Below are 27,529 nucleotides of genomic sequence, written 5' to 3' on the forward strand. Positions count from 1 at the left end.
AAAGTTAGAAACTGCTTTATTTAAAACCAGTCCCAGACATGGTGGTCTGCGACCCCAGCAGGCCTCTATCCCTGGGAGTGCCAGCCATTCCCAATGGGGTCTCAAATTGTGACAGCCTCATTAATTTGCATGAGGCATGCAATTTGTGACCCCATTGGGAATCGCAAACAGTGTCTCCGACACTATTGTGCACCCCAAATTGCGAGTCGCAAATGTGACGCAATTTGCGACTCGCAAATTGGTGGGTCATACATCTGGCCCATAATTCTTTTGAAGAGCGCCTAACCTGTTGGCAGACTGTTTGAACAAACCTGGTTGAAAAGATACAGGGAATGCCCACAGTATCTCAGGTGTGCCTGGTATATCTTAAAGTTAGTTAAGAATGCCCACAGTATATCAAGGAAAGGCCAGTGATGCGCAGAGGGTAGCCAAATGGCCACAATATGAATGTAGCCCTTGTGAGGTTCACCATTGATCCACCAGCTTACCGCCTCATAAAACATGCACAAACACACTCAGAATCTCATTCTCACAAGGTCTCTCAATAAGCACCCTCATTCACACATGCATCCAGACATTCAGGGTGTCTGCCACTGCACTCTTACTCAGTGCAGCTATGATCATTGCTCTTAGCTTAGCAAATCCCTGACTTGGAATGCTTTCGCATTCTATAGTCCTTTGATGCAGCAGCAGCATGTGATGTAAGGAGTGGGCCGCAGGCCCTGGTACCACACAGCCTTGTGGTGCAGGCCTTAATAGGGTTCAGGAGAGGGGTATCGACTCTCTCCATCTTTAACCATGCCTAGCATCGATAGGGATCAAGTCAAAGCAGTAGTGGAGAGTCCTGGTTCTGACAGGCCATGGTTGCAGGGGACAAACCGTGACAGCGGTAACAAGACATATAGAGTGTGGCAAGGGCAGTTATGAGTGCAAGCAGCAATTTCTGATTTTGGGCTCTTGCTAGCCTAGATCCTTCTCCATTTTTCATTGGACAACCCTTGAAAGAGATGAGGAGGTATGGCCCTGAGTGAGGGCTGGACTCAACAGCCATTAGAGACCTCTATGGTCGTGAAAAACCTTCCATTTTGCCAGTGCTTGTTTTGACCACAATACATGTAAGTTTGGGACGAAATAAAAGGTGCCCCCTCTCGCATGCCCACTGTGTTTTTGTACAGTGACCTTCTTGCACCTCTGTTGTCCGTTTCAGCTGTGAATGAGCAGACCAGTCTGTCAATCCTCTTGTATTCCTGGCCGCATAGTCCTGTTCTCCATAAGCCTTCATGGGCAAGCCACACTGACTACAAAAGTAATACTGTTTGATGATCTGTACTAATTTAAGCTGGGCCAGTTTTCCCATGGCCGAGTGGATGATTATAAATCAGAACGTTGTCATCTACTTCCACCTGTCTTGCTTGTTTATAATGTTTTCTCTCTTTTTTGACATCCCATGCAGGGTCGTCTTCTCAATCTCAGCTGTTCCACAGTTCCTACCTTTGTGCTTTCTATCACTGCCACTACCCAGGTAAGAATGCATGTCAATTGGTAACATGTGCACGACTGGTGTGTATGATTTCTTGGCATTTGTACACATGGTGGTCCTACACATTTGCACGAGTATTATTTATGAAATCATAACATGTACACAACTTTGGCGTGGTAAACTTTACCATGCACAAAACTGTTGCATATGAAACCTTTGATTGCACATATCGGTGTGTGTATTGAAATTACTCTCTCTAGAGTGACACCTTAACATGCATACAATTACAGTTCTTGACACTGTAACATGTACAAAACTGGAGGTGAAGTCCTAACATGCATAGAACAGTAGTGTTCTACATGCTGGCATACACACACGATACCGGGACATGTGTGGTATGTGACACCTTAGAAAGTGTGACCTCTTTTCATTCATTTTGCCCTGGTTCTCCAGTATTGAATATGTCACGGCTTGAAATACTTTAAAATATTGCCCACAATTAAGACTGGAATCCTCAGTTCATTGTTACCATAGTGGATCAACTCTCTTTTGTACCCCATCTCATAAATTGTTTATTTCATCTCTCACACGGTGAGAGGAAAAGCCTTTCCCCCCTGGCAGCCAAGTTAGGTTATTTAACCACAACGAGTGTGTCAGTTCCACCTAATTTACCCTGTTGAAATTATTTGACATGTTATGAAAACTCTGAATTTAATGATAAAATCAATGACCAAATCAGTCAAGATGGAATTTCTATGACCAGGAACAGCAAACAAGAAACAGTACAACCCTGGCTCAGTGCCACCAACCTTGACGGCTATGAACCCAACTGGCACAGAACGCCAAGTCACTTGGATTTCCCTGGCCACTAACCTCATTTACGACGAACACATTGTTAAAAAAATAAAAGACCACCTGATACTAGCTCTCTCTTTTAAATAAAGTGAAATGATTTCTTCCAGGAAGAGGCTTCTGAAGCCTTTGTACTCTTGCATATGTATTGGGTTAATGTCTTGCTGCATGACCGTCCAGACTCCACACTGACCCTCCTGAAGGGCACCTACACGCTGCAGCAGGTCTCATCCAGGGCCTGAAGAAATGTAATCGCATCAGCGCTGTCATAGAAGGAAGAGATTTTGCGGGAACTTTCTTTTACTAACAAAACAGCTGTACTCTGAATTACTACTTCTGTTAGCTGACATAATTCCTTGGCAATGCTAAAGAATTAGAATTAGGCCTTTTTAAACACTGCAAAAAAAGCAGACTGCAGATTGTGTTTTCAGAGCATCCTTATGCCCACTGCATTAAGGATGCACAGCCCTCAGAACAACTGTCATTTATGGGCTTTAACTGTGAGGACTCTGAAATCTAGAGCCAGAAGACTTCATTTCAATGATAAGTGCCTGTGTTTGGGATTCACCAGAGAAAGCAGCGCAGTAAAGTATGCCTTCTGCGCCCACCAGTATGGAACGTTCCTGTAAGAAACACCTCTGCATCGAAAAATAAAGTTTGCTGTCCCCTACCAGAATCAGAAGCTGGAAAATGTCTAGTAAACACACTTTCCACACACCATCTAAGGAGTCTGAGTGGCAGTGATGCTGCACCTTATGCTGAGAGTGGGTGTGTCCCCTTCTGTACTTGGAGGGCCTGTGGTTGCAGAAGCCCAGGTGCCTGTAGTTCCACACCTTCAGAAGCGGAAGAAGGGTAACCGCAATGAACATGGCAGTTCTTAATAAAGCGCATCCTCAAAGTCTACCCATACATCTGATTTTTTCAAGTTTGTAGGAGCCTGGGCCCTTTGCCTCCTCTGCTTTGGGGACCTCCCTCGAAGCGGCATTATCTCAATGTTATCGAGGCATCCTTTAATTTCTAGGCCAACTTCAAGCTTTTTTACACAAAAATCCTTGTTGTAAATGATGAGCTCTTCAATGTGATCCATGACAGTGACTAATCAATTGATGGTTATCTTATTAATCAGCATTCAACAGTCTTGAGAAAGAAGACCATCTCCATATTGTTGACAGAAGTTGCTGACTTTGACTGTCTCAATGACCAGAGCTCCATCTTGACTAAAACTTCAGCAGTGAAACCCTCCATCTCAACTTTTACTAAAGTGAAAACAGCTTTACTGGACAATGGCAACCAAAGCCTCTTCATTATCGTTCCTCAAAGAGATCCCTATATCTATTGGTATTTTAAGATGTTGTTTTGTGGTTCATCTACTATATGGAGGTTCAAGAGGTCCAAGAAGAAAAGGAGCTAGAGAAAGAGGGGAACATGCATCTGGATGGTCTAAAAAGCTTCTAAAATACCTAATAAATATATTGAAGACTCTTTAAAAATATGCTTCCTGGGGGAATTTGGGTTACTGGTTGAGGGAGGTGATTCCATACTCCAGCAGAAACCACAATTCTCTCCAGGGCGACACACACGCAAACCCTGAGTTAAACTGTGCTTAACACTCTGGTAACTTTCCATATATAGTATTTATGCAGCATTTCAAACAGCAACTCAAGAAAAATCCAACACCAATCTAGAAAAATAGAGTAAAATGCAATACATTATTTGACACCAACACAGCACAAATCAAATCAGTGCAATTTTAAAGGTTTAGGTGAAAATAGTGCTTAAAAGCAAGTGCCAACTATGGTTATCTGGTCACGCTGGAGCGGGACAAAGTCACAAGTAAAGGCTGACCGCAGTGGAGTGTGGGCCGGCTACAGGGTCCAATTTTAGTCTGCTGGACCGTATCTTGTGGGCTGAGAGTCAGGTTGTAGAGTCCGGTGTTGAGATGCATGTGCATGGAAAAGGTTGATGAAGCCATCAGCGGGGCCTGCAATGCAGGGTCGTACGTCATCGTCGTTGGATGATTTTGATGGAGGCTTGCAATGCAAAGTCCTGTGTCAGGATGCGTCATGTAGCAGCAGTTCTAAGGAGCTGTGGGGCTGCAATGCAGTGTCCTGCATCAGCAATGGGTCCCGCAGTGGCGGTTTCTGATGCAGAGATGCGACGCACTGCGTATGTTCTTTTTGGGGACCACAGCTGAGATGGTAGAGCACCTTCATGCCTACTTCCAAGTGTTCAGGACCACTTAGGGGGTTAGGACTCAGGCAGAGTCCAGGTGCAGGGCTAAAAGTGATTGGAGCCTTTTCTGTCCTTGAAGCTCTGATCAGGAGGCCCAACCAACTAGCCCTTACAGTCACTCTGATGTTTCTGGGTTCAAGGTGCAGGTTCAGTCCTTTTCACTCTGGTAGCTAGGCAGCAGAGTAGCAGTCCTTCTTGCAGCAGAGCAGCACAACAGTCCTTCTTCTGAGTCTTCCACAGGTCTAGAGGTAATCTGGAGAGTTGTGATCTGAAGGTCAATTACTTATAACTGGTGCCCACTGTGAAGTGGTAGATGCTTCTAGAGTCCATCACGTACAGAGGGGTCTCGAATTTCCTGACTCCCTCCTGGTCCCAGCTTGTCTGGGAGCACAAAAGGCTAGTGTGAAGTGAAAGTGCTGAGTCTTTGTGATGTGCAAGTGTGGTAGGTGACCGCTCCAAATACCTATCAAGTCAGAGATGGCCCATTATGCCTACACCTATTCCCCTTTTGTATCCCTTCTGAGAGTAATACACAAACACCAACTGCCAGCTACACCTAGTCATGTGACCCAGGATACAGGCTGCAGGCACCAAATGATTGGGACAAAATGCCAACTTTCTAAAAGTGGCATTTGCAGAATTGTGACTGAAAATCTGACTTTACTCTTAAAGAGGGTTTTAAATTACAATTCTTTATACACCAAACTCGATATTCGAACCTGTTCCTAGTTAATTTAATTTATTAAATGTAATATGGTAACCAATGTTATCCTAAGAGAGAGGCAGGTCTTGCAGTAGTGAAAAACAAATGTAAAAATGTTCACTACCAGCAGATACATAAAAGTTAAAAGTACATGTCTAGCTTTTTAAATACATTGCACCCTGCCTTTTGGGCTGTTTAGGGCCTACCCTAGGGGTGACTTGTATGTATCAGAAAGGAAGGTTTAGGCCTAGCAAAAGGTTTTTTGCCAGGTTGAAATGGCAGTTTAAAACAGCACACACAGGCTGCAGTGGCAGGTCCGAGATGTTTATAGGGCTACTTAAGTGGGTGGCACAATCAGTGCTGTAGGCTCAGTAGTCCAAAACAACTAAACAAATGCCAATACTGTAACTTCTATTTATCAAGGACCTTTGGTTTCAACACACAAAGAATTGAACTAAGTGTGAGTTTTGACAGTCTGTCAGTCTAAATCTCTTTTATTTTTCATACAATTTTTTCAAAGTTTTTGTTGGTTATGATTCACCAAGAAACACAAAATATATAAGGACTAAACAATACAAACACAGTTCATAAAAATGACATTTTCATAAAATACACAATGGTAGGAAAACCTTTCATACGTTGTTGATCAACGTCAGCACTCCAATCTCACACTCTCACACATACCATACATACACAAATCACTATTTACAGTTGACTGTCACAACAAACAATTTGAATACACCAAAGAAACTTGTTTGGTTGAATTACCAATTTTTAACCATAACTGATAATTATCTACTAAATTATGCTCTTAAGGTGTAGAAAAGCGGTCCGTAGGCTCAGTAGTAGCATTTAATTTAAAGTCCCTGGGTACATGTAGGAAACTTTACTAGGGACTTACCAGCAAATTTATTGTGTCAGTTGGGTGTAAGCCAATTTCACCAGGTTTAAAGGAGAGAGTACAAGCACTTTAGTACCGATTAGCAGTGGTAAAGCGTGCATTGTCCTTAGGCCAACGAAAATGAATTAATCAAAAACCGGTAGGGCAAAAGGTTTTGGGTGGATACCACCCTAAGGCTTACAGGTCTAAAACTTCCTCATCAAAGAAGTGAAGGGAACACCATCCCAGGATATTAAAGTCACTACTTAACCCACCCGTGCCTTAATATATGCATCCAACCATACCTCTAATATCCTACTCTAGTTTTCTACATTCTAATCCTAGCTTCCTCCTTACTGTACTCATCACCAACGTGCCTTCCTTCCTGGACTACATTACCTGCTCCTGTTTCACCACTGACATGATCCATAACCACAGTTTGAAAAGCGATTGTGCCTAGGTTGTCTGATCTCGTCCAGGATATTGCCAGGTGCAAATGAAGCCGGTATGCTTCTCCCGCCTCAAATGAACTGAAGTATTCCAGTAGAAAGCTTCAATAACAAACTCATCCCGGTCTCCACTGAAGACAGACTCCGTAGGCCACCACAGAACTTAATATTGCAGTAAATTCAACTACTAGCACATATCTTAACCTACAAGGGGCACCATGAAGCATTCCCTACATGAACAGTGTTCCTTCATCTGTTTGGAGGCTGGTGCTCCTGGCTCATTATTAACCTGCTCTGCCACACGCTGTAGAGTTTTAAGTGCCCCATGCACCCTTGGATCAGCAGGTGGAGGGGTATTATTGATCACTAAAGCTCAATGCGGCTCGACAGTCACCTGACATACACAAGACTGATAACCAGGGGCCACCTTTTCCAATTGTTTGCTTATCATCAGGGTCACTAATGGATCCCATGATATTGTATATAGTTTGTAGAGTCTGACAGATGATATCACTTTGTTCAGCCTCAAGTCAGCAAGACTTTTGAAACTGGCCAATTTTAACATCTAAGTAAATTTAGTCACCCAAAATCCCAGCAACAGCTTGTTATAGACCATGCTCGCTCTAAAACTGAAACAGAATTTGATGTGGCAAATACCTAGATCAGATCATCTATTAGATATCCTTTTTTTGGAATTAAAAAAACATTAACACCAACCCGCCCTCAGTGTTCCATTATTTTTCTCTTTGTGCAGCTACAGACAGTTTGAGTGGGCTTTTTTTTTAGCTGTGTGAGGTATCAAGCTTGTAACAGGAGCATATGCTTTGAGGTGGAGGACATTATAGAGGAGAGGGGTATAGCTGTCATTGGTGCAGAAGGTGCAGTGGCCCTAGACCCAGAGACCTGAGGGGCCCATTGCAGCCTGGTTATTGCTGTATTTCACAATTCAAAACGCAGCAAGGGGGCCTATTTTCTTTCTTGCACTAAGGCCCATTACACACAGGCTATGCCACCAATGGATGAATAGGCATTTGGTTCTCCGCCAGTATTAAGGTATAAAGTGGCTCAAAAACTGAAAGTGTTAAAAACAGACTTTGCTTTTATTATTAGCATACTCTACTTACGAGAACAGTGGACAGGAGTGTTGGTTGAAACTAGGCAGTTTCCCTTGGAACTGCACAAACTAAACAATTAAAAGCACACAGGAACAGTAAACGTTGGTCAAACCTATGAGATTTAAAGAGAACTGTAGAAGGACTTTCTGTGCTCTTGCATATAGAGTGCTGGGGAAAATGAGGAAATGTTGAAGTATTTGTCGACTGTAACACTGGGTAAAATTGAATGGCATTTAAAAACATTTTTACAGTGGAGCTTGGCATTGCTTATGTGATAATTTTTTAATAAGAGTAGAACATTTTGCCTAACATTGATCTTAAATGGTTGGAATGTTAATTTCCAAGGAACTTTATGTATATTCCTTTGGGAATTCTGGGCAAAATGTATGGCAAATGATGGATTTTGAAGTAGATCTGAATAAGTTTGAAGTTTGCTCTAAATTCAAAAGTGCAAGGACACTGGAATAGGGACATGGGCATGACGGCCCCATATTCAGCAGTCAGGGCAGCAAGGGCTGCACACTAAGGTCTAGTTCAGACTACCAACAGCACAACAAGTAGTCAGCGGAGGGCTAAGACACTGATGTTATGTGACCTGGTGACAATGATGCTCCAGTTGAGAGCTTTGTCTTCATCTCCATTCCCAGCAACAGTTTGCGTTAGTCCCAGTCCTGATCTGAAGTGATTGTTCGTGCCTCAGACTGGGCTAGTCCTTCTCTTCCTTCCTCAGCACAGTGCATACCATTTGGCTGAGCCCACACAGTGGATAGCACTGGAAATGGTGAGAGGTTCCTAAAGGAAGAAGAAGCCCCACCATTTCATCACATATAGAAGGCATTGCTTGGACATACAGCCAGACATATTCTCTCTCTCTTTGAGAAAGTAATCTTCAAAAAAGCACTGAAAACGTACCTCTTCAAACTCTAGAGTTTCAGGATACCTGTCAGTTCTGCCACCTCCGCATCTGTTTTGACTCCTTGAGTAGCGGAGCTCTATATATATATTCGTTCATTCTTTTTTTCTTCTCTCTCAGTGCAAAATATTGAGTCTGAGAATTTACAATAATAAAATAGAGGTTACTGGGAGCATGGCTAAAGCTTCTCAGTGTAAGGCAGTTGCCCATTTAAAATAAGATTTAGGAATCTTTCCCGCCACAATCATATTGGAACCAGCACTTCTGAAGAGGCCTCATAAATGTCATTCTTTTGATGGGACATGGCCAACACGTCTGTGTAGGGGAATATTTGGGAGGTTCTAATAACTAGAAATTTGCAAAGAAAACACGTGGGGCTATAAATATTAACTAGAATTTAAAAGCCTTTTTTAAATGTACTTTTGAGAAGTATTTGAGGATATGTTCAAAAAGGAACATAGATTTGTTAATTCAAAAGTCCCTTTGGCTAGGGACAGTGGTACAGACGAGATATGTTTAAAAATAGATACTGTAAAAAATTGACTGTATCTATCTTAATTTCTCAGATTGTCCGTGTACCCTCTCTCCATTTCCCTCTTTATCTATCTCCTCCCCTCCATGCTCTCTGTCTCAATCTCTCACTCTGTCCATTGCTCTTTGTATTCCTTGCTTTGGGTTTCTTCCTCTTGTCTATCTCTATCTCTCTATCTTCTTTCACTCTCTCTTCAGTTTAAAAACTGTATCTCGGAGATCAAACCTCGGCTTTGTTGAAAAAAACCTGGGCAATGTAGGCAGCATGCATCTCCTCTTGGTCGTGCGACATGCTTTTATTTATGTTCTTTTACTGCTGCCTCTGTCCCTACTGACACTGCCTTGCCTGCTGAAACACATAACCCACAATAAGGCATATTTAATTCAGACAAAAGTGTGGGCATCAAACTAAGTAACTTCTACTGACACACACAACATAAACACACACTCACACACGCACCATTTTCCTATCGGTATAGTTTATAAAGCACCTCGTAGCGCAAAGGTAGCAGGTTTTATACAGACTTTTGGAGAAATAACAAAAAGAGAAAAAGAAACAAATATGAAACGCACATTCAGGGTAAACACTAACAAGCATTTACAATGCAATGGTTTCGCCTTTGGAAAAGTTAGAGCTATTGGCATTGTAAATGACAAAATTTGTATTCATGTGTTGGTTTTGAAAACAGATAAATAAATGGAATTGTCATTTACATTGCCATTAGCTTAATATCTCGCAAATGTTAGACCAATTGCATTTGCACCCACACATACACACAGAGCCACACACACACACACAGAGCCAGCCGCACACACAGAGCCAGCCGCACACACACACACACACACACACACACACACACACACACAGCCAGCCACACACACACACACACACACAGCCGGCCGCGCACACACACACAGCCAGCCGCGCACACACACAGCCAGCCGCGCACACACACAGCCAGGCGCACACACACACACACACACAGCCACACACACACACAGCCAGCCGCACACACACACACACAGCCAGCCGCACACACACACACACACACAGCCAGCCACACACACACACACACAGCCAGCCGCACACACACACACACACAGCCAGCCGCACACACACACACAGCCAGCCAGCCGCACACACACACACAGCCAGCCAGCCGCACACACACACACAGCCAGCCAGCCGCACACACACACACAACCAGCCAGCCGCACACACACACACACAGAGCCAGCCGCACACACACAGAGCCAGCCAGCCGCACACACACACAGAGCCAGCCGCACACACACACACACAGAGCCAGCCGCACACACACACACACAGAGCCAGCCGCGCACACACACACACAGAGCCAGCAGCACACACACACACAGAGCCAGCCGCACACACACACACACAGAGCCAGCCGCACACACACACACACACAGAGCCAGCAGCACACACACACACAGAGCCAGCCGCACACACACACACACACAGAGCCAGCCGCACACACACACACAGAGCCAGCCAAGGCTGCAAAGAAGATAAAAAGTAACTGGGTAATATAAAGGAGGTACAGGAATATGAGTAGTAGAGATTGAAAAGGTGTGTGGCACATGAAGAGGTCTGGCAACAGGTTATGAGGTAAAAAGGCTGAGTGGGTGTTAAGGAATGGGTGGGATCTGCAGAGTGTGAATGAAAGTTGTCAGGGGTGGAAGAAAGGAGCCCAGGCTTGGGTTCAGGATGAAGGGAAGAATAGCAAGTGACACAGAAGGCAAGGAGCAGCATTAGCACTCCATGTGACCTCACACTGGACAACCGGACATAAACCGCAAGATTTCCAGCCCACAGATTTAAATATTCTGCGCACTAATGCACCCATCACTGGAGCTACTAAATTGCATGCATCCTAGCATCAGAGCGCAGACAGCAATGGGGAGGGGCAAATGGAGCAAAGAGGCGGGAGATATTACCTGTAGCAATGGAGGAGGGGGCACAACTGGGTGCCCTGGGCCATTACCTAGAGCAAAATGCTTGATCTCAAAGAAAGTCCTGTGCACCAATTAAGCATTATGGCTAGTTTAATCTGATTTAAAAAAATCAGCTTAGTCCGTTCCTCCTACCTCCTGGCTCCACCCTCAGGTCTGCACCCATTCACCTCTTGTCTCTCCGACCTCTGCAGTCTGTAACCTCTGTGAAAGCTCCAGGCAGTTTCCCGGTCGCTTCACTCCAGGAGGTTTCAATGCGCCGTTTGTACTTCAATTGCCGGTACCTCACCAGAATCTCCAGCTCTTAAGATGCCGGTCCAAAGAAAGAACAGCCAGTGGTGAGATTCGGACACAACGCTGCGTATCAACGCATCAGCCAGACATCAAAGGGCATCAAGGGGGCCACCATGATGGGATTTTGACACGGAGAGGTAACCGCCTGAGCCACACGAAGGAGACCTGCAGGCAGGTACACTATAGCGGAGCTGCTGTTCAGGCGCTGTCAGACAATAGCCTGCATTGCTCCCTAATACTAAATTTGTTGGAGGTACCCACTAGGGGTGCCGGATGGCGCGGCTATGCGATGACAGCGGCAATAGCGGTGAAGGTAGGACTGCTACCAAGTGCTGTGATCGCTGCCCACAAGCAGCAGAAACGTGGCGGGCAGGCACACGGACAGCAGGACGGGGCGGGCAGGCACACGGACAGCGGGAGGGTGGCGGGCAGGCACATGGACAGCGGGAGGGTGGCGGGCAGGCATACGGACAGCGGGAGGGGAGCGGGCAGGCACACGGACAGCGGGAGGGGGGCGGGCAGGCACACGGACAGCGGGAGGGTGGTGGGCAGGCACAGGGACCGCGGGAGGGGGGGAGGGAACGGCAAGAAAGGCACTCACCTGGACTTCCTCCGGTGGCGGTCGGCCGCGGAATGACCAAATGAAACCTCGACGAGCGAAAAAATAAACACCGCCTCCCCCCTAGCCCCCCCCCCCCCCCCGCCGCACTGACGTAGGCAAAAGGGAAAAATTCTACGGAACGCCCACGAGTCGCCTCGCAGAATGACGGACGCCTCTCTCTTCCAATGGCTAGCCTCCATTTATGGAGCTAGCCAATGGAAGACAGAGGCGGAACTGAGGCCACACTGTTTCTAACATTAGATTTCGCCTGCGCCGAAAAGCTGCGCAGTGCGCAGCTTTCGACGAGGCGAAACCTAAAAACCACAGATGATAATAATACTAATGAGATTTATAAAGCGCATAGCTACGTCACCAGACGTGTCCCAGCACTAGGTTATCAGTCCTGTAATACAAAGCAGAATGGAAGAACCCTCATTTAAGTTGACCTGAAAAACCATGTTTTTAAATTCTTGCGAAAAGCTCTTTCAGATTTGTCTTGCCTGAGCCAAAGGGGAGGGAAGGGAGCGCCACTTCTTGGCTGCCAAGAAGTTTAAGGAGCGGCCTCCAATACGAAAGAGAAGCGCCCGCTGATCTCAGAATTCTAAGGTGCAATGAAAAGGTGAAGATATTCAGGGCCTTTATATTTGAGAAATGTGTGGCAATTGAACATGGCTTTGAAGGACACCCAGTGCCTTAATGGAAACCAGTGCAACATTACTAGAGCTGAGGGCGATGATGAGCGTCTAGACGGATTTAATAGCAGCCGAGCTGCCATGTTCTCCACCCGCCATGATGCATCGATATTAATTCACATTTACCCCCTTCACACACAGGCACTTTTTCTGATTGATTTGTGTCACCCTAAGTCGTGCATCCTTCTTCAGCGCATTAGTCGTTTCACCCCCCTCTGCCTCAGGTGCCATATAAAGTGACATGCACAGGTATTACTTTTAGCTTTGCTGCAGGCGTGAGCTGCCTGTCTCCAGTAGCAGGGTCTAAAACATTCTCCCCTGCACCGTCCCTAGATGAGTGCAGCAGGTCAGGATTGAGGAGATTTGGCACAGCAGTGCTCTAGGCCAGCCCTGAGATACACTGGCAGAAAAGAGTATGTTCTATGTGCTGGGAAAGATGAATTTGCTGCATGCCCGCACTGAGGCATTGCAAGTTAAGAGCCCTAGATTAAAAAATTTTAAAAAGCTGGATTTTTGTGTCAGTATTGAGACCCCCTGGGATGAGCAGTCAACAGTAACAGCACAAAGTGGACGCTGCACAGCCTTTTTAATCTCCTTACATGGCTGTGCTGGAAACATCTCCGGTCTAAGCACGAACCGCTTTTTCTTCATTATATTTTGAAAAGGTGTAAATGTACTTTGCTTAAAACATAAAAAAGAATGAAGAGGCTGTGCAGAAGGGACAGCAATATATAGAAGACACAAACTGCCGATTATGAAGCAAACACGACATGAGAATGCATGCTCTTGTTTGTTCCCAGGATAATGCTTTATGGATAAACAATAAACATCTTCATTGCAAAGTCCCCAGTAAGACTCATATTCAGAAATGAAAACACATGAAGGTGGTTTTATCGTGCGAGCCGTTCGAAACTACCCATGCTGCCTTTTGTTATCCAGCTCTGATCGACTTTAATCATTGAATTAAAAGGAAAGCAGGACATGGCAAAACGTTTACCAGCTCGAATAACGTTCATTATCCAAATGAAGAGTGCGCGCACTGCAAGTGCCTCTGTGCGCAGCGCAAAATTGAAAACGTGCAGACGTAGGTGCGCAACTGGGCCCGCCATCCACTATGATGTCATCATACCACTAAAAGATTGATTCGGACTCATCAGTAGACAGGACAGAGAGGGCCACTGAAGAGGGAGCGTCTCCATGGTAATTCAGTTAGTCCTTTCGGGTGTCTTCTACACTGTCGATCACGGGCTCTACGTGTGCCGCTTGAAGGAAGTTGGCTGTGGGGGTAGGGTTCTCCATTTTATCAACTTTATCTTGATAGCGCAATTAATTATAATCGTCCAGCACCCCGGGACATCTGCACACTTTGCCAAGGCCCCCCTCAGATTGTACTTTGCTGACCCGAAGTGTGATGAAATGATATGACAGGCAGCACTTTCAATAGCAAGAGGAGATGATTGGTTAGCTATTTTGCTGCTGCACCCTTTAGCGCCCGTCACTATGCCATACGGCTGACTGAGAAAATGGAAAATGTATTTTAGAAATTTGAGAAAGTGTCTCTTTTTGCAAGGTCACTCCCAATTTTTGCTGACTGGTACTTGAACTCACTATGCACACTGGCGCAGTGTAATTCAGGCCCCAGTGTATCTGCCCTGGCCCCTAAAGTGATAAAATCCAGTGACTCGTAATTGCATACTTCACTTCCCAGTAAAGCTATAGTATATAGTGCAGTAAATACAATTATGGCATGGAAAATTTAAATGTCATCTGTGGAGTGCATTGCATGTTGTGCCATCCACCAGGCAAACAAAGGAAATATGACTTCAGGCCTACCTCTGTTGCCTGATTCCTGTGGCCTTTAAACCTGCAGTTGAACATGTCAAAATAGCTTTTTTGACAGGTAAGAACCCTGCTTTTAAATATGTCACCCCTAAGTAGGCCTTTTAGCTACCAAGGCAGGGTGCCTAGAATTTAAAACTGGTAAATGCAAGAATTTCATGTTGGCATGTACCTACATTAACTCGGCCCAGAAGCTGTTTTCACTGTGAAGGGCTGTAGCTGCCCTATCACAAAGTGCAGAATACATTCATAACTCTGCTTTGGGTGAAGCTGCTAGAATAAATCTAACTCTATTTGTAAGGTAGTTAAAAATCCATTCCCTCTGAGATTAAAACCCAACCCTCCATAGTTCTTTTAAAGAAAGCTCTAAAGACACGGTGCTTCACTAAGGCCTACCAGTAATCATGCTCTCTGACCCTACCGTTTATTTGGCTAGGCGCCTTGACGCCCTTTGGGCTAAGTTGCGCTATATAAATCTGGCTTCATTCATTCATGGAGTTGGATTTTTAGTAAATATTTAGACAAAGTGACTTTACAAAAGTAAGCCGATATCTGCCGTAAACCTTCATTAGTCCAATTAGCATTAGCCTGCTAGCTGATGGCCCTGTCACTGCCGCCCCTTAATGACGTGTGAAAAGAAAACTGCTCCCAGAACAGAGACAATGACTTAAGCCATTTTGGAAGGAAGTCCAGGGTGTGAGGTATGTGTCTCTTATTAGCTCAAGAAGGGCTTCTGGGGAGGGTTCAGGAACATCATTAACTGGAGAGGACCCAGGGTAAGGCTTGCCCTTTCAGAGTTAGGTGTATATGGAGGCCTGAGAAGGAGAACCCTTCTGCTTTCTGGGCTGTGTGTAGCCAGCGTGGCACCTGCTGAGTGGGAGGGAGAATTGGTCCCAGAACCAGTAGCCAGTGTGGTGTAGCTGATAAAGAGGGGACTGCTTATTTTCCTGAACACACCCCTGGTTGGCACTCCAGTGACTTTCAAGGCCAGAAAGGTTGTGCCATCTTGGAATTTACTTAGGATAGTGCACTGCGTGATAGCTTGCATAAAGGCAGGAAGGATGTGCTTAATTGGAAAGGTTTGCCCTTAGGAGCCTTTTCCTCATTGGTTAGGGAATGTCCAGGAGCCACTTTACCCACTGGCTAGTTAAAATGGACTTGCTTTTTGAGACCTGTGTGGAGACCGGAAGCACTGAACTTGTTCCTACTCGTACTCAGGACTAAGAAATGAATTCCAAGGGTCAGTGCGCTCACCTTCGGAGAATTTTGAGCTCCATAAAAATCTATGTCGGAAGGTAGAAATCTTGACCTTGTGAAGGAGTGAAAAGTATCTGCTCAACACAAAAAACAAAGGCAGCCGGCAAACATTGAAATCCTCAAGCTCAGAGTTTTTTCCATCAAAACCAACAGCTTCAGAGTGATGTCATCCAATGGCTATCTAGCTTCACGAGGACTTCGTCAGATACAGTCTGCCATCTTGCCCCGCTGGAAGATTTCAACGTACTTTTCTGAGACTAAGTCAGAACATATTTGACCAGGACAACATGCTTGGTTTATCTGGTCCACGCTTTATCGCAGTTGGTATCCCATTGCGCCTAGGTCCAGATCACCTGTGACTACTGATTGGCATTTGACTTTTTCTTGCCGCATTTTGCCTTAAATCTTTTTTTAAAAATCATCTCTCCAGTTTCCCTTATTGGATTTTTGGACATTTTGGGCATTACATTTTTCTCTATATTTTAATTATATTTTAATTATGTGGAATTTTTTGATTTGTTTGTTTTGTTTTGTTACGGCTAAATGCTTTACACATTTTCCTACATTAAGCCTGTCTGCTCTGTGCCATTGGTACCAGACGTTTAGCCCAGCTTCAATTATTGAAACTATATTTTATCCTGACAAGTTTGCGGTCTTATTCCTTGTGGTGGGATCCCATCAACTTCATTAGCCCACTTCTCTACAGTGAACATAGAATAAACAAGTGCTGGTTGCTGCCTTAATCTTAAGAGTCAGTTACAAGTTGCCATTGAATTTAAAACCAGGACCCTAGACACATGGTAAAGCACAAAAGCTTGGACCCATCTATGGCAGCTGCCACCCCTGTTTTTACAACCAGTGGCCTTTGACCATTTGAGAGAAACATGCTGCCATTTCTAAGTGCTACTCAGCAAAGCAAAGCCGTACGCTGCTGCCAAGCAGGGAAGTAACACATTTCCCACGTTGATTTGCCCCAGGAATAAACCTCCTTGATTATTTATGGGTGACTTCCTTGTTGGTAGCAGGCTAGTGCACATTTGACATATTACCTTATTACCTAACCCTGCACCAGTGATTATATTTTGTTCTGCACTAGGAACTCTACAGAAACTGGGTCGCTGGAGGCAGTATTCATTGCCTTAACCTTTAAAAGACTGTACATCTTTTAGTGCCCAGTAGTGCCACCTGACTATAAAAAATAAAAATCCATGCCCTCCAGACTCCGATCCAGACAGACTAGCTTAAAATCTCGACTCGATTAAACAGATCGAAGACACAGCCTTCCCAGGACTCTTAACTAGGGTAACCACCCGTCCGTACATTTCACGGACCGCCCGTGATATGGGCCTCCTGCCCCTTGTTTGTGAGTAATTCTTTCATGGACGCCTTTTGTCCATAATTTCAGCCGTTAGAGGGAGCTGCTGCCCTCAAGCAGCCTGAGAGTTCTTTAACTCTCACTGCAGGGGCCACTTCGCCCACCTGCTGTGATCTTAAGGGTCCACAGCAGCCCCAACCCGAGTCGGTGCAACCAAATCTCTCCCCTCACAGCAGGCTCAGAATGAGACCAATCACCATGAAGAATGTTTTTAAAAGTCTCACTCTCTCTTAACTATATGCTCTTTCGGTAGTACGGTGCGTGGCAAGGCCTTCATCCGCCTGTGGCGTCCCCTTCGTTTGCTGCCGGTGGCGGGCGAATGTAAAATCAGGGGGGAGGGTTCTGGCGACTCCAGCGACGGCCGCAGGTTAGGGGGGAGAAGCAGCTTCCCCCAAAACTTGTGCTGTCCGGGGCAAACAGCCCCCTTCACCCCCCTCCCCCCCTGCTACGCCACTGATATTATGATGGGTAGATCAAATTATATAAGCTTGTTTTGTGCACCAGTCCCAGTCCTGATTAAAAGGTGCAGTGTCATCTAAAGGATTTTTTGGACCCCAGGCCAGGCATATTTTTGGGGCCCTCGTTTAGGAGAAACTTTAATTGTATTACCTATTATCTGTGAATTCCTTTTGATGCCACACAATACTGAATTATAAGCTAAACCTTTTGACATGGGCTCAAATAAAAATTGCCGAATATAATTCGTGTGTGGCCCCAAAAATTCTTACATTGACACTGGTTAGAGAAAGGGACAGTCAGTAGTAGAGATAGGCAAAGAACGGAAGAAATTTTGCGACATAGAAATAGACTAAAGACTCGCTTCTCAGGGGTCCCGGGAATTTCCCACTTAGCCCATACCTTAAAACGTCCCTGAAAAGTGAGCAGAAACTTTATCTATCACCGTCGAGGCATCAGTGAATCTTTCTTGCTGTTGGCAGGGTCTAAGACCGGAGACATAATACATTGCCCTGTCCCAGAGGGCACTGGTTACATTAGGGAAACCTCATATTATCTGTAATCTTAAAAGGAATTCGTTTTATGCCGCTACATTGAATAGGCAGACAAGATCTGTGTTTCATCTAGAGCTACATTTAAGATAACTTTGGAACCAGATTGTAACACTGAACACAACAGTACAACAGTAGGGCCGCTATAAAAAAAAAAAAGCAAGAAGGGGAAGGCAGCGGGGCCTGACGGCTTACCAGCAGAGATCTACAGATTGTTAGAAGATGAGATTGCCCCGTTCCTTACTGAGATGTTTAATAAGATCCTCCTTGTAGGCCAGACTCCCCCTTCATCATGGGACAAAGCTTCCATCACACTTATATTAAAACCTGGGAAGCCTAGAGACGCCTGCGAATCTTATAGGCCCATATCAATCCTGAATGTGGATTATAACATTTTTACCACTATATTAGCCTCTAGATTAGCCTTGGTAGCCCCCGCAGTTCTACATACAGATCAAAAAGGATTTGTCAAAGGCCGACAGCTCTATGAATTGACATACGAACTTATAGGGGCTATGGATATAGCAGTGACACATAGTTTACCCTTGACCGCCCTCACTCTGGATGCGACCAAGGCCTTCGACAGGGTTAATTGGGTGTACCTGTCGAGGGCCCTGGCTAAATTTGGAGTGGGGAGGAGATTTCGTCATACTGTAAGTCTATTGTATACCAATCCATCGGCTAGCCTATTGATTAATGGTGAATTGTCAGACCCCTTTAATATAACACGAGGGACGCGGCAGGGATGTCCGCTTTCCCCGCTTCTGTTCGACTTTTACATTGAACCTCTCGCATAGCATCTGAGAAGAGAGAATGCGATTGTCCCTTTTCATCATAGTGGCTGGGAAAAGAAGGTAGCATTATATGCTGATGACCTACTTGTTCTCACATCAGACGTAACAACTGCACTCCCGGTTATATTTGAAATTGCCAAGGGGTTCGGGAAATTATCAGGCTACCAGATCAACACATCAAAAACAGAGATGTTGGTCTGGAATGACAACCCAAGCTCCTTGGAAATACAGGAGAGCGAGTCGCTACGATATTTGGGCGTGAATATCACAAAAGATATCAATACCCTCGCCACAGTAAATATTACAGCAATCATTAAACAATGTAGAAAATTATTGCAAGCATGGTCGCACCTGCAATTATCCTTGATAGGGAGGGCTAATCTCGTGAAAATGGTCATTTTGCCTAAAATTTCTTTTCTTTTTAATACTATTCCCCTTTACTTTAACCAAACTCAAATAACCAAAATACAATCAGAAATCACCTCTTTCATCTGGAATAAAAAACTACCTAGAATAGCTTGGAAAAAGCTTAGACGGCGTTGGAAGAAGGGAGGAATAGCTGCACCAGATTTAAAATTATACTTGTGGGCTTTTCAGCTATCTCACATACGAATGCTTCTAAATAAACCTGCTGATTATGGGATAGGATTAATGTTTTCGGCAATGCTAAATGGGGAAGGCCTCAGTCAGACGGGATTTTTATTTAAATTCGGCAACCAGAAGTTCTTCAAGAAGATCAAGTTGAAGGTCCTGTATGGCTTGGCTAAAACCTGGTTTGAGCTAATTAAACCTATTAAACAGGGATACTACTGCGATAAAACACCACTTTGGGGGCTGCCGGATAGTCCAGCCTGGTTGGAAGATTCCTTAGCCAATCCCTTGAGAGAAGCAGGCCTCAAAGAATGGGGGGATCTCTTTTATGAGGGGGATCTGCTTTCGTGGGAGTATTTACAGAACAAAATAGGCCCAACCTTTTCAAGGTTTAAATACATACAAATCAGAAGTTGGACACAGACATATAACGATCCACAATCCAAACGCAACAAGTTTCCACTTGGAGGGCACAGCCAACTAATTACCTCAGGAACCTCAGCGGCATGTGCAAGATGTGGTTTGATGGCAGCCTCAGATATCCATATGTTTTTTGAGTGTCCCCGTATAACACTTTATTGGGAGGCCATAGGTAAGACTCTCACGGCATCATTAGGTACCCCAATTAGTATAGATTTACCATTAGTGATCTTTGGAGTTCTGAGGACAACTAAAAACATAGCTAGAAACCTGGTCTTCTACACGATCCTTTTAGCAAGAAGAGAGATCTGCAGGAGATGGAAGGATTCCATCCCCCCTTCCCACGGGGACTGGCTGACATCAACGCTACAGACTGCACGCATAGATCTAGCCAGATCAGGAAACCAATGCAAAAGGACCTATTGGCACTCGATTGTATGGTCTCAATAAAGATCCGGGTTTTTTTTTTTTTTTTTTTTTTTTTCCCCCCGGGTCCAATGATTATACTACTATGGTGCCAACTCAATCGTATCCGGTCATATCCCGGCCCTGGCCCAGCAGTAGGCCTCCCCACTGGTAGCCTAAAAGAATTTCAAGCTGAGACAGTTGCGGGATCTGTGGCTCTCCTCTCGAATGAAATGATCCCTTCCAGTTACTATACTGTGTAAACTCGTCTGATGCTTATTCTAAATGGCTTTCAAAAACCATGGTGGATATGAGGACAAAAAAAAAAATTTTTTTTTAAAATAAAAAACAGTAGTGCGCTGAGTGCAGGTCTTTGCAAGGACGGACTCCAGTCCTGCGGTCTTGCGAGGCTGGGCGAGCCCTGCTCCACATCTACATGTCAATAGGCAAACACCACCTATCTGCAAAATCTATTAGGGCTCATAGCCTTTGAAATATATGTTCTCTTCATCTAAGTGTGCACTAATAATGTATTTTTTATTTTTTATTAACACAACCCCTCTGGCTGAGCATTGACCCTAAATGGTTGTTATAGCTTTGTGTTGTATTGTATCTGATATCAGTCATGAAATCACCTCCGACGAGTCAGTCTTTCATTGCTCAACCACAGCAGCAACTGCTGAAGCAAGGGAAGAAAAGTATGTAACCATAATGGTCCTAGTACTCCCAATCATGGACCAGTATGAAGAAAATGCAGTGTCACCTTTGAACCTGCTGGATGCTCCTTACAGGATGCTGACAAAAAGATTGAGAAACGTCCACAGAGCAGTTTGGTGTTCATCTCTTGAGCCAAAATCCGTCCCCCCTTCCACATGAACTCTACCTCTTCAATGTTCAGTGTTCGTTAATCCGCAGACATCAAGTCCCAATGCTGATATTGCTTTTTTGCGTGCTGAAGTAATGTAGCCAGATTGCGCTCAACTTTTGGTGGGACCAAGAGTGGTTTTCATAGAGATGGTTCTCTTTTGTAGTGTCATAGTAAAAGTATTAAGTAGGAACAGTGGTGTATGATACTACATTCTGTCTGCAGAGGTGGTATGTAATGATCTTGTGGTGGCGAGCCTCAGCAAGGCCTACCAGTGCACAGAGTCCTCAGACCAATAGGAAAAAGTTGACACAGAAACTGGAATAGAAAATACAGAGTTTATTAAACCTCATAAGGTGGAACTACATTCACACATCACCCTTCGGTTATGTATGAAGTAGCACACTGAATGGAAGGAGCTTGGTCCTTTTATACCCACACAGAGGCTCAAAAGAAGGTGGTACAAGTACAAGGAGAAGGTTTTAGGTACATATAAGGCCATACAGAAAATGCACAGTCAACAAGTGGAAGGAGCTAACATTGCTAATTCTGGTGAATACATTCTGACAGTTACAGACTAACAGCAGCTGCATGGACAGCTGCAAGCTCAACTGAGCATGTGAGAAGGTGGAAGATGCTAAATATAGTTCGTCTCTAAGCAGATTACAAGAGCAGTCAACACTGAGGGAGGACAGAGCACATGGTGAGCACACGGTAGCACATGGCAAGCACACCGTAGCACACGGCAAGCAAAATGGCTGCCAGAAATACAAAATGGATTCCACAAAACGGACAAGATAGCCTCCATATACAGGATGGCTTCTGCTAATGCTAACCTTATCGCTGCCAAATTACAACAATCTCTACTTGTGGTTTGCTTGACTGTGTCCTCCAAGTAGGAGATTACAATGCTGTTTCTAGTCCTCCTTTTGATAATATTAAAGGGCTGGTTTTCTGTGTGTAGAGCAAGCTAACCTCTATGTACTGTTTGCAATGTCTTTTTCTAGTGCCAACAGACTCACTTTAAAGCAATGCAAGATCTGTTCTCTGGCTCAGTTGAGCTGCGGTTGTTCATGTTGCAACAGTATTTTACTCTACATGCTCTTCTATTCTATTTCTTATTCGCTTTTTCACCCACTGCTACACCGGTGTGCTTTCCAAGTTGTCTCTTTCACACAATATGTTATTATTATTCCTCAGTTTGTTACACAATTCCACAAAGACTTTCTTTCATTGTTGTCCCTAGTCCCGCTGCATTGGTGGGTGATAGTGAGCTGGGTAATGCCAAATGGCTCTCTCGACAGGATGGTATGACACTGAGATTTACACATTGTTTTAGTCTCCTTTGTATAGTGTCACAGTGATGTGCCTTGCTTCTGTATAACACTATGCCCATTTTTTACGCAGGCCCTGGCTCTGATAGAACTTTACAATGCACCTGAAGGTCGCTACAAACAGGATGTGTATCTGCTTCCGAAGAAGATGGGTGAGTGCTAGATTCAGTGGAACTGTTAAGGGCCCTAGGGCACTAACTGTTGTGAGACAAAATATGGACGCCTGGGAGAAGTTTTTACTCCCTGCATGGGGTTGTAAATAGTATAGACAGCCCTGGTGTCCCTTTTACAGTACCTAGGTACGCGTATTCTAAATCTAAGCCTGTTATACCGGACCAAGGGAACTTTTATATAAGGCCCTGGTAGCTCTTAAACATACCTCCTTTGCGCGACATAAGTGGTTTTGGCGGCCCAAATACAGTATCTAATGGTCTCTTGGCTGAAGAGGTTTGCCTTAATGTTTCTAATTGAGCTCCTCCTATTTTTACTGATGGCTGCCCAGTGGACACATGCTTTCTCCTACTGACACTGCTGGCTGTTTATGAAGGATGGAGGATAACTGCTGCCACCTTTTAAATGGGGTCTTGTGGCATAAGAGCCTTAGAGAATAGCCGATTATTGTCCCAACAGATGACCAGACTTCGTGAATGCTGAGGTTGAAGTATCTCCATTTAATAGGCCGAATGCATCCTGGATGTCAACATGCGTGAGTCCTTGTATATCATCAGCTGCCTTACAGGGCCTGCTGCATTAGAAAGTGCAGAAGGCACAACATTCCCCTGAAATCCCTAAATAGTCGACAAGGTCCATTCAAATGTGACATGATCATTTGGATATCAACAAGCCCTATCTTGCAGCTTGGCAAAGGGAGCGCGGGGAGGCCAGAGAGAGTAACGTGAACCTCCTCTTGTATGAGACTTACAATGGGTCTCTCCCATACTGGGTGGATCTCAGTGGTTAAGGCTCATTTTATTGTTGTTATGTTATTGCAGTTTGTAGAGTGCCTGGTTACTCCCTTCCGGAGTGTCCCAGGGCTAAATTCCTTCAAGGCTAAGATCACATGGACAAACTGAGCAAAGTACAGCTAGAGGGTGAGAGATTTTTTTTAAACAGCCATGTTTTAAGGTGTTTCCTAAAAGCATTGTCTGGGGTAGGGCTATCCTTTATGACACTTCCTTCTGGTATGTTGTTAGAGAATACGTTTTTCATTCCATTTGATATCTTCAGAGATATCTGCTGAGCATCAGGGTTCAGATAGATCTTGCAATGCATACAGCATTAGAGGACACTCTGGCAGTTTTATGGAATTTTTTGAAGATGAAGTTGTTCTGGGCGCAGGCAGAGTCCCTCTTAACAACCATCATCCTGATAAACGTTTGACCCAATATCACAAGGGGAAGTTTGGCATCCAGCACTTGCCTCACCGGTGTCAGTCATTGAAAGGGAGAAGGTTGTCTTTCCGTATGTCCATGGTGCATGTTTCTGTCACATTGCTCATTTGGTCGCTGCTCGCCATACTTCCTCACTTGTCATCTGATTCATCCTGGAAAAAGTGATGATCACGTGTGATGTGCGGAATAATACTAGCCACCCACAATTTACCCAAATAGTACAACTGCTGGTGGTCTTCATATTATAATCCCTTCGGACCTGGGCAGCTGCGCTAACCTGCTTGCTTTCCAGCAGTTTATGATGTCTTGTGACTGTCGTCCTAAGTTGCTCCTCTCAGTTTGTATGTGGCTCGCCTAGGGTAATACAAAGGTGAGTGAGACTATTTGTTTCTAGATTCGATTTGAAAGCCTTCGCCTAAAGAGGGGAGCATGGTATGCCTTGATTTCTTTAAGGAGCACATATGTGGATAGTAGATAGGTAGATGTTTTATTTGTTTAAGCCTGAAGGCCACTCATATAGAGTACAACAAGCAAGAATTAAAAAGTAAAACATTAACATTTTCACCTACAGATATATGGAAAATAATAGGTTAAGACTTAAAAATATGTCAAAAAAGATTTTACAATTTCTTGTCCAAGAATGCAAATAGTAATTAATTAGGCTTTTGCATTCCTCGGGCCTTCTAACAGTTACTCCATCGTAAGTGTGACGGTTCTCTTTAGTTTCCAAGTCCAGAAATTGTAAAGAGCCATCTTCTTTAGCAAGAGCTCTGATTCTGTCCTGAGACATACAAGTGCCTCCCTGCACTTTCCTTGGTTATAGCTTGTGTGGGACTGTCTCTTGACCACTCAGCTTGCATGTACAGATGTCAGTGCTGGTTATGCTATTTGCCCAGTTTTTGCAGTATGCAGCATTGCTAATAATCTGAGGCTAAATTTCAGACATAGGGTTTGTTTTGCCTCGGGGACTAAGATACTTAAATAAGCTTAAAAAGAAATTGAGGGTTTGATGGTCCGGTGCGATTGTAGTAGGTGCCCCAACTAACCCCACCTCATCGCCAAACACACTACTCCCTCCCCCTCTGGGCACTTGTGTAATCCTCATGAAGGCCCTTGAAGATCTTAACGCTGTGTGTGGTCATTGTGCTGGGATTGTCCCAAAAGTCTGGGCATCCTATATTTTTTTAAGTTGTGGCAACGTGGTATAGCCAGGGGAGTTTGGCCAACCCTTTCTTTTCAAGGATGTCCACAAGGCTGTGTGGTCAGTATCTTCCACATCCTGGGAACTTCATCTTTCCTCCACTCTGCACACCTGGAGAACTCATGAACAACCACAAGCAAATGCATTGCTTTCAGCAGCTGCTGAAGCCTCTACTCTACTGACTGCTGCTGGTCTTTCCACAAGTGAAGTGGCTTAAAAGAACATGCACCATGCCATTTCCTCTCCCACCAACAGGTCCACACTAGTCAACCAGACCAAATGTGTTTGCTGGACTAGCCTAGTTTTACTATATTATTAGCTCTTGATAATACCTCTTCTTTACATACCAATAACTTTCAATGTATTTTCATAATCTTCAAGGGTATTTGTGTTCTGGGGGTTTCGATAACCCTAATTGTTGTGTTGATGAGATTTTACTGTTGTCTGCAGGAACTTATTCAGCAGGGTGGGTTGTGCAATCTCGGATTCTGGGTTCTACAAGTGTCTCGCTTGCAGCATTCAGCAATATGTTTTCCTCTATCTTAGCTGTCTCATTGCTCTTCAAGGGTTATGCACCTTGTGGCAGAATTAACTCACACACTGATATCCATTTCTCGACAATGGCCCAAAGCCTGTGTGCCAAACCTTGAAAGCCTGCCCCGACCACCGCCTGCTCCGACATGGGTCCCCTTACCTCAGCCGCCGCTCCTCAGTTTACCGCTCCTCGCCGCTTCACCTCACCGCCGCTGGCCTGTCCGCTGCTCCTCACGTCACCGCTCCTCCCCCGCGCCATGTCCGCCGCTCCTCGTCTGGCTCCTGGACGCCTCTCCTCCCCGCGCTCCTGACGTGAACACGCATGTCGCGGCCGGCGCTACTTCGGAGGGACTACTTTTATTTTTACTGTAAATTTTTGAAATAACGTTTTTTTTTAATTTATATAGCCTATAAGCATCTACACACCCTGACGATTCCAACGGTGTATCGGGTGTGTGGATTGGTGCTGTGGTTCCTGAGTTTACCCGCCTCAAAGGCTGAAAGTTCTTCCTTTATTATAGTAGTATAGATGAATATGTAATTGAAGAACAATAGACTTTATCCTGAATATATATTTTGCAATACACTATCAGAAGATTTTCTGTGAGCTTTTGCAGGCTGCTCACAGTTGGTCATGGTGTTGTATTTTAGATGGTCATAAGTAACAATATCATTGACTACATTTACAAGTCAGATTGGCCAGAATCTCTAGGATAATGTACTAAAGTTCGTTGGCCACAGAAGATACTAAGAGCTCAAGTGCTTGAACCTTCACAGTCCCAGACGTTTGGACAATGTTTGTTTGCACCTGTGATGTTCTTCACCAGGGAATCTTTATTGATTTTCATAAACGAAATGTCTCTGCATCTGTGCATGATCTTGGTACACATTCCAATAGGTAAAATGTTATATGATGATTATAAGTTCTTAGAAGTAAGTGCAGAAATAGACATCCTTTTCTGTGTTTATTTTAAGAGAATGTATTAAAATCCATTTGTCATATAATAAAGTTTACTTGATAACAAAGTCATTAATGTAATCTTTCTTCTGGGTGCCATTTTCATTAGGTTTGAGCCAAATGTAATTGATGATGTAAGCAATTTCATTCTAAATATTTCTTTAAAAAAAGACATAAAATATTGCTTTCTCCAGCAACGTTTCCTGCATGTGATGGTTTTCATAAATAAAAATGATACCTATTGAAATATATCCAAGATCCTGCACATGGGTGGAGACGTAATATTTATGAATTCAGAGAAGATACTCATGGTGGATAGTAAGAATGGAACACTCTTTCTCCTGAGATCAAATCTAACCCCTCTAACGCCTCATTAGAAAAACAAGTTAAATGGTTACTCCTGAATGACCATCTACAGCAATAGTTTCGAAGCCCCCTTAACTAACCTTTATTTCCTGTTGATACTCTTTGATACCCCTTTCAACGTTTCAATTTTATTTCTCCACATGCTCTATAAGATTTGTTGCTCTTTTGGTACTTTACATGTCCCACAATGTTCCTCTTGTTTTGTATTTGTGCTTGTTAAGGTCATTTATGGTGTTTTCATGCCTCTACCTCCTTTCACACCCTCTCCTTTGTACAGCGCTCTGATACGCATATGGGCCATATTCACGCTTTATAAAGCTTTTCAAATAAATAAATAATAAACTAAATAACTGAGGTCTAATTTGGATAACCACTTTGCTTCCTTCGTACTTTTCACAATGACACTGATGGTAGATGTTATGAGCTTTTGGCGACCTCATGTTCATGCAGATTCTGACCGCTTATGGTCATTT

General features: G+C 44.2%; 1 protein-coding gene across 2 annotated transcripts in view; it reads left to right on the top strand.

Moving 5' to 3' along the window:
* The window catches only part of AHCYL1 (adenosylhomocysteinase like 1), a 305,772-nt gene that overhangs the window by 261,043 nt on the left and 17,200 nt on the right, over positions 1-27,529 (top strand). For both annotated transcript variants that reach the window (XR_015296031.1, XM_086923586.1), the window contains exons 14-15: positions 1,454-1,522; positions 22,680-22,758. Coding sequence is in view for 1 of the 2 variants with exons in the window: in XM_086923586.1 (XP_086779712.1) it covers positions 1,454-1,522; positions 22,680-22,758 (148 nt within the window). In the remaining variant the exon portion in view is untranslated. The remainder of the gene's footprint in view (positions 1-1,453; positions 1,523-22,679; positions 22,759-27,529) is intronic.

This window comes from Lissotriton vulgaris, chromosome 5 (assembly GCF_964263255.1).
Source record: "Lissotriton vulgaris chromosome 5, aLisVul1.2, whole genome shotgun sequence".
In the NCBI taxonomy this organism is placed as follows: domain Eukaryota; kingdom Metazoa; phylum Chordata; class Amphibia; order Caudata; family Salamandridae; genus Lissotriton; species Lissotriton vulgaris.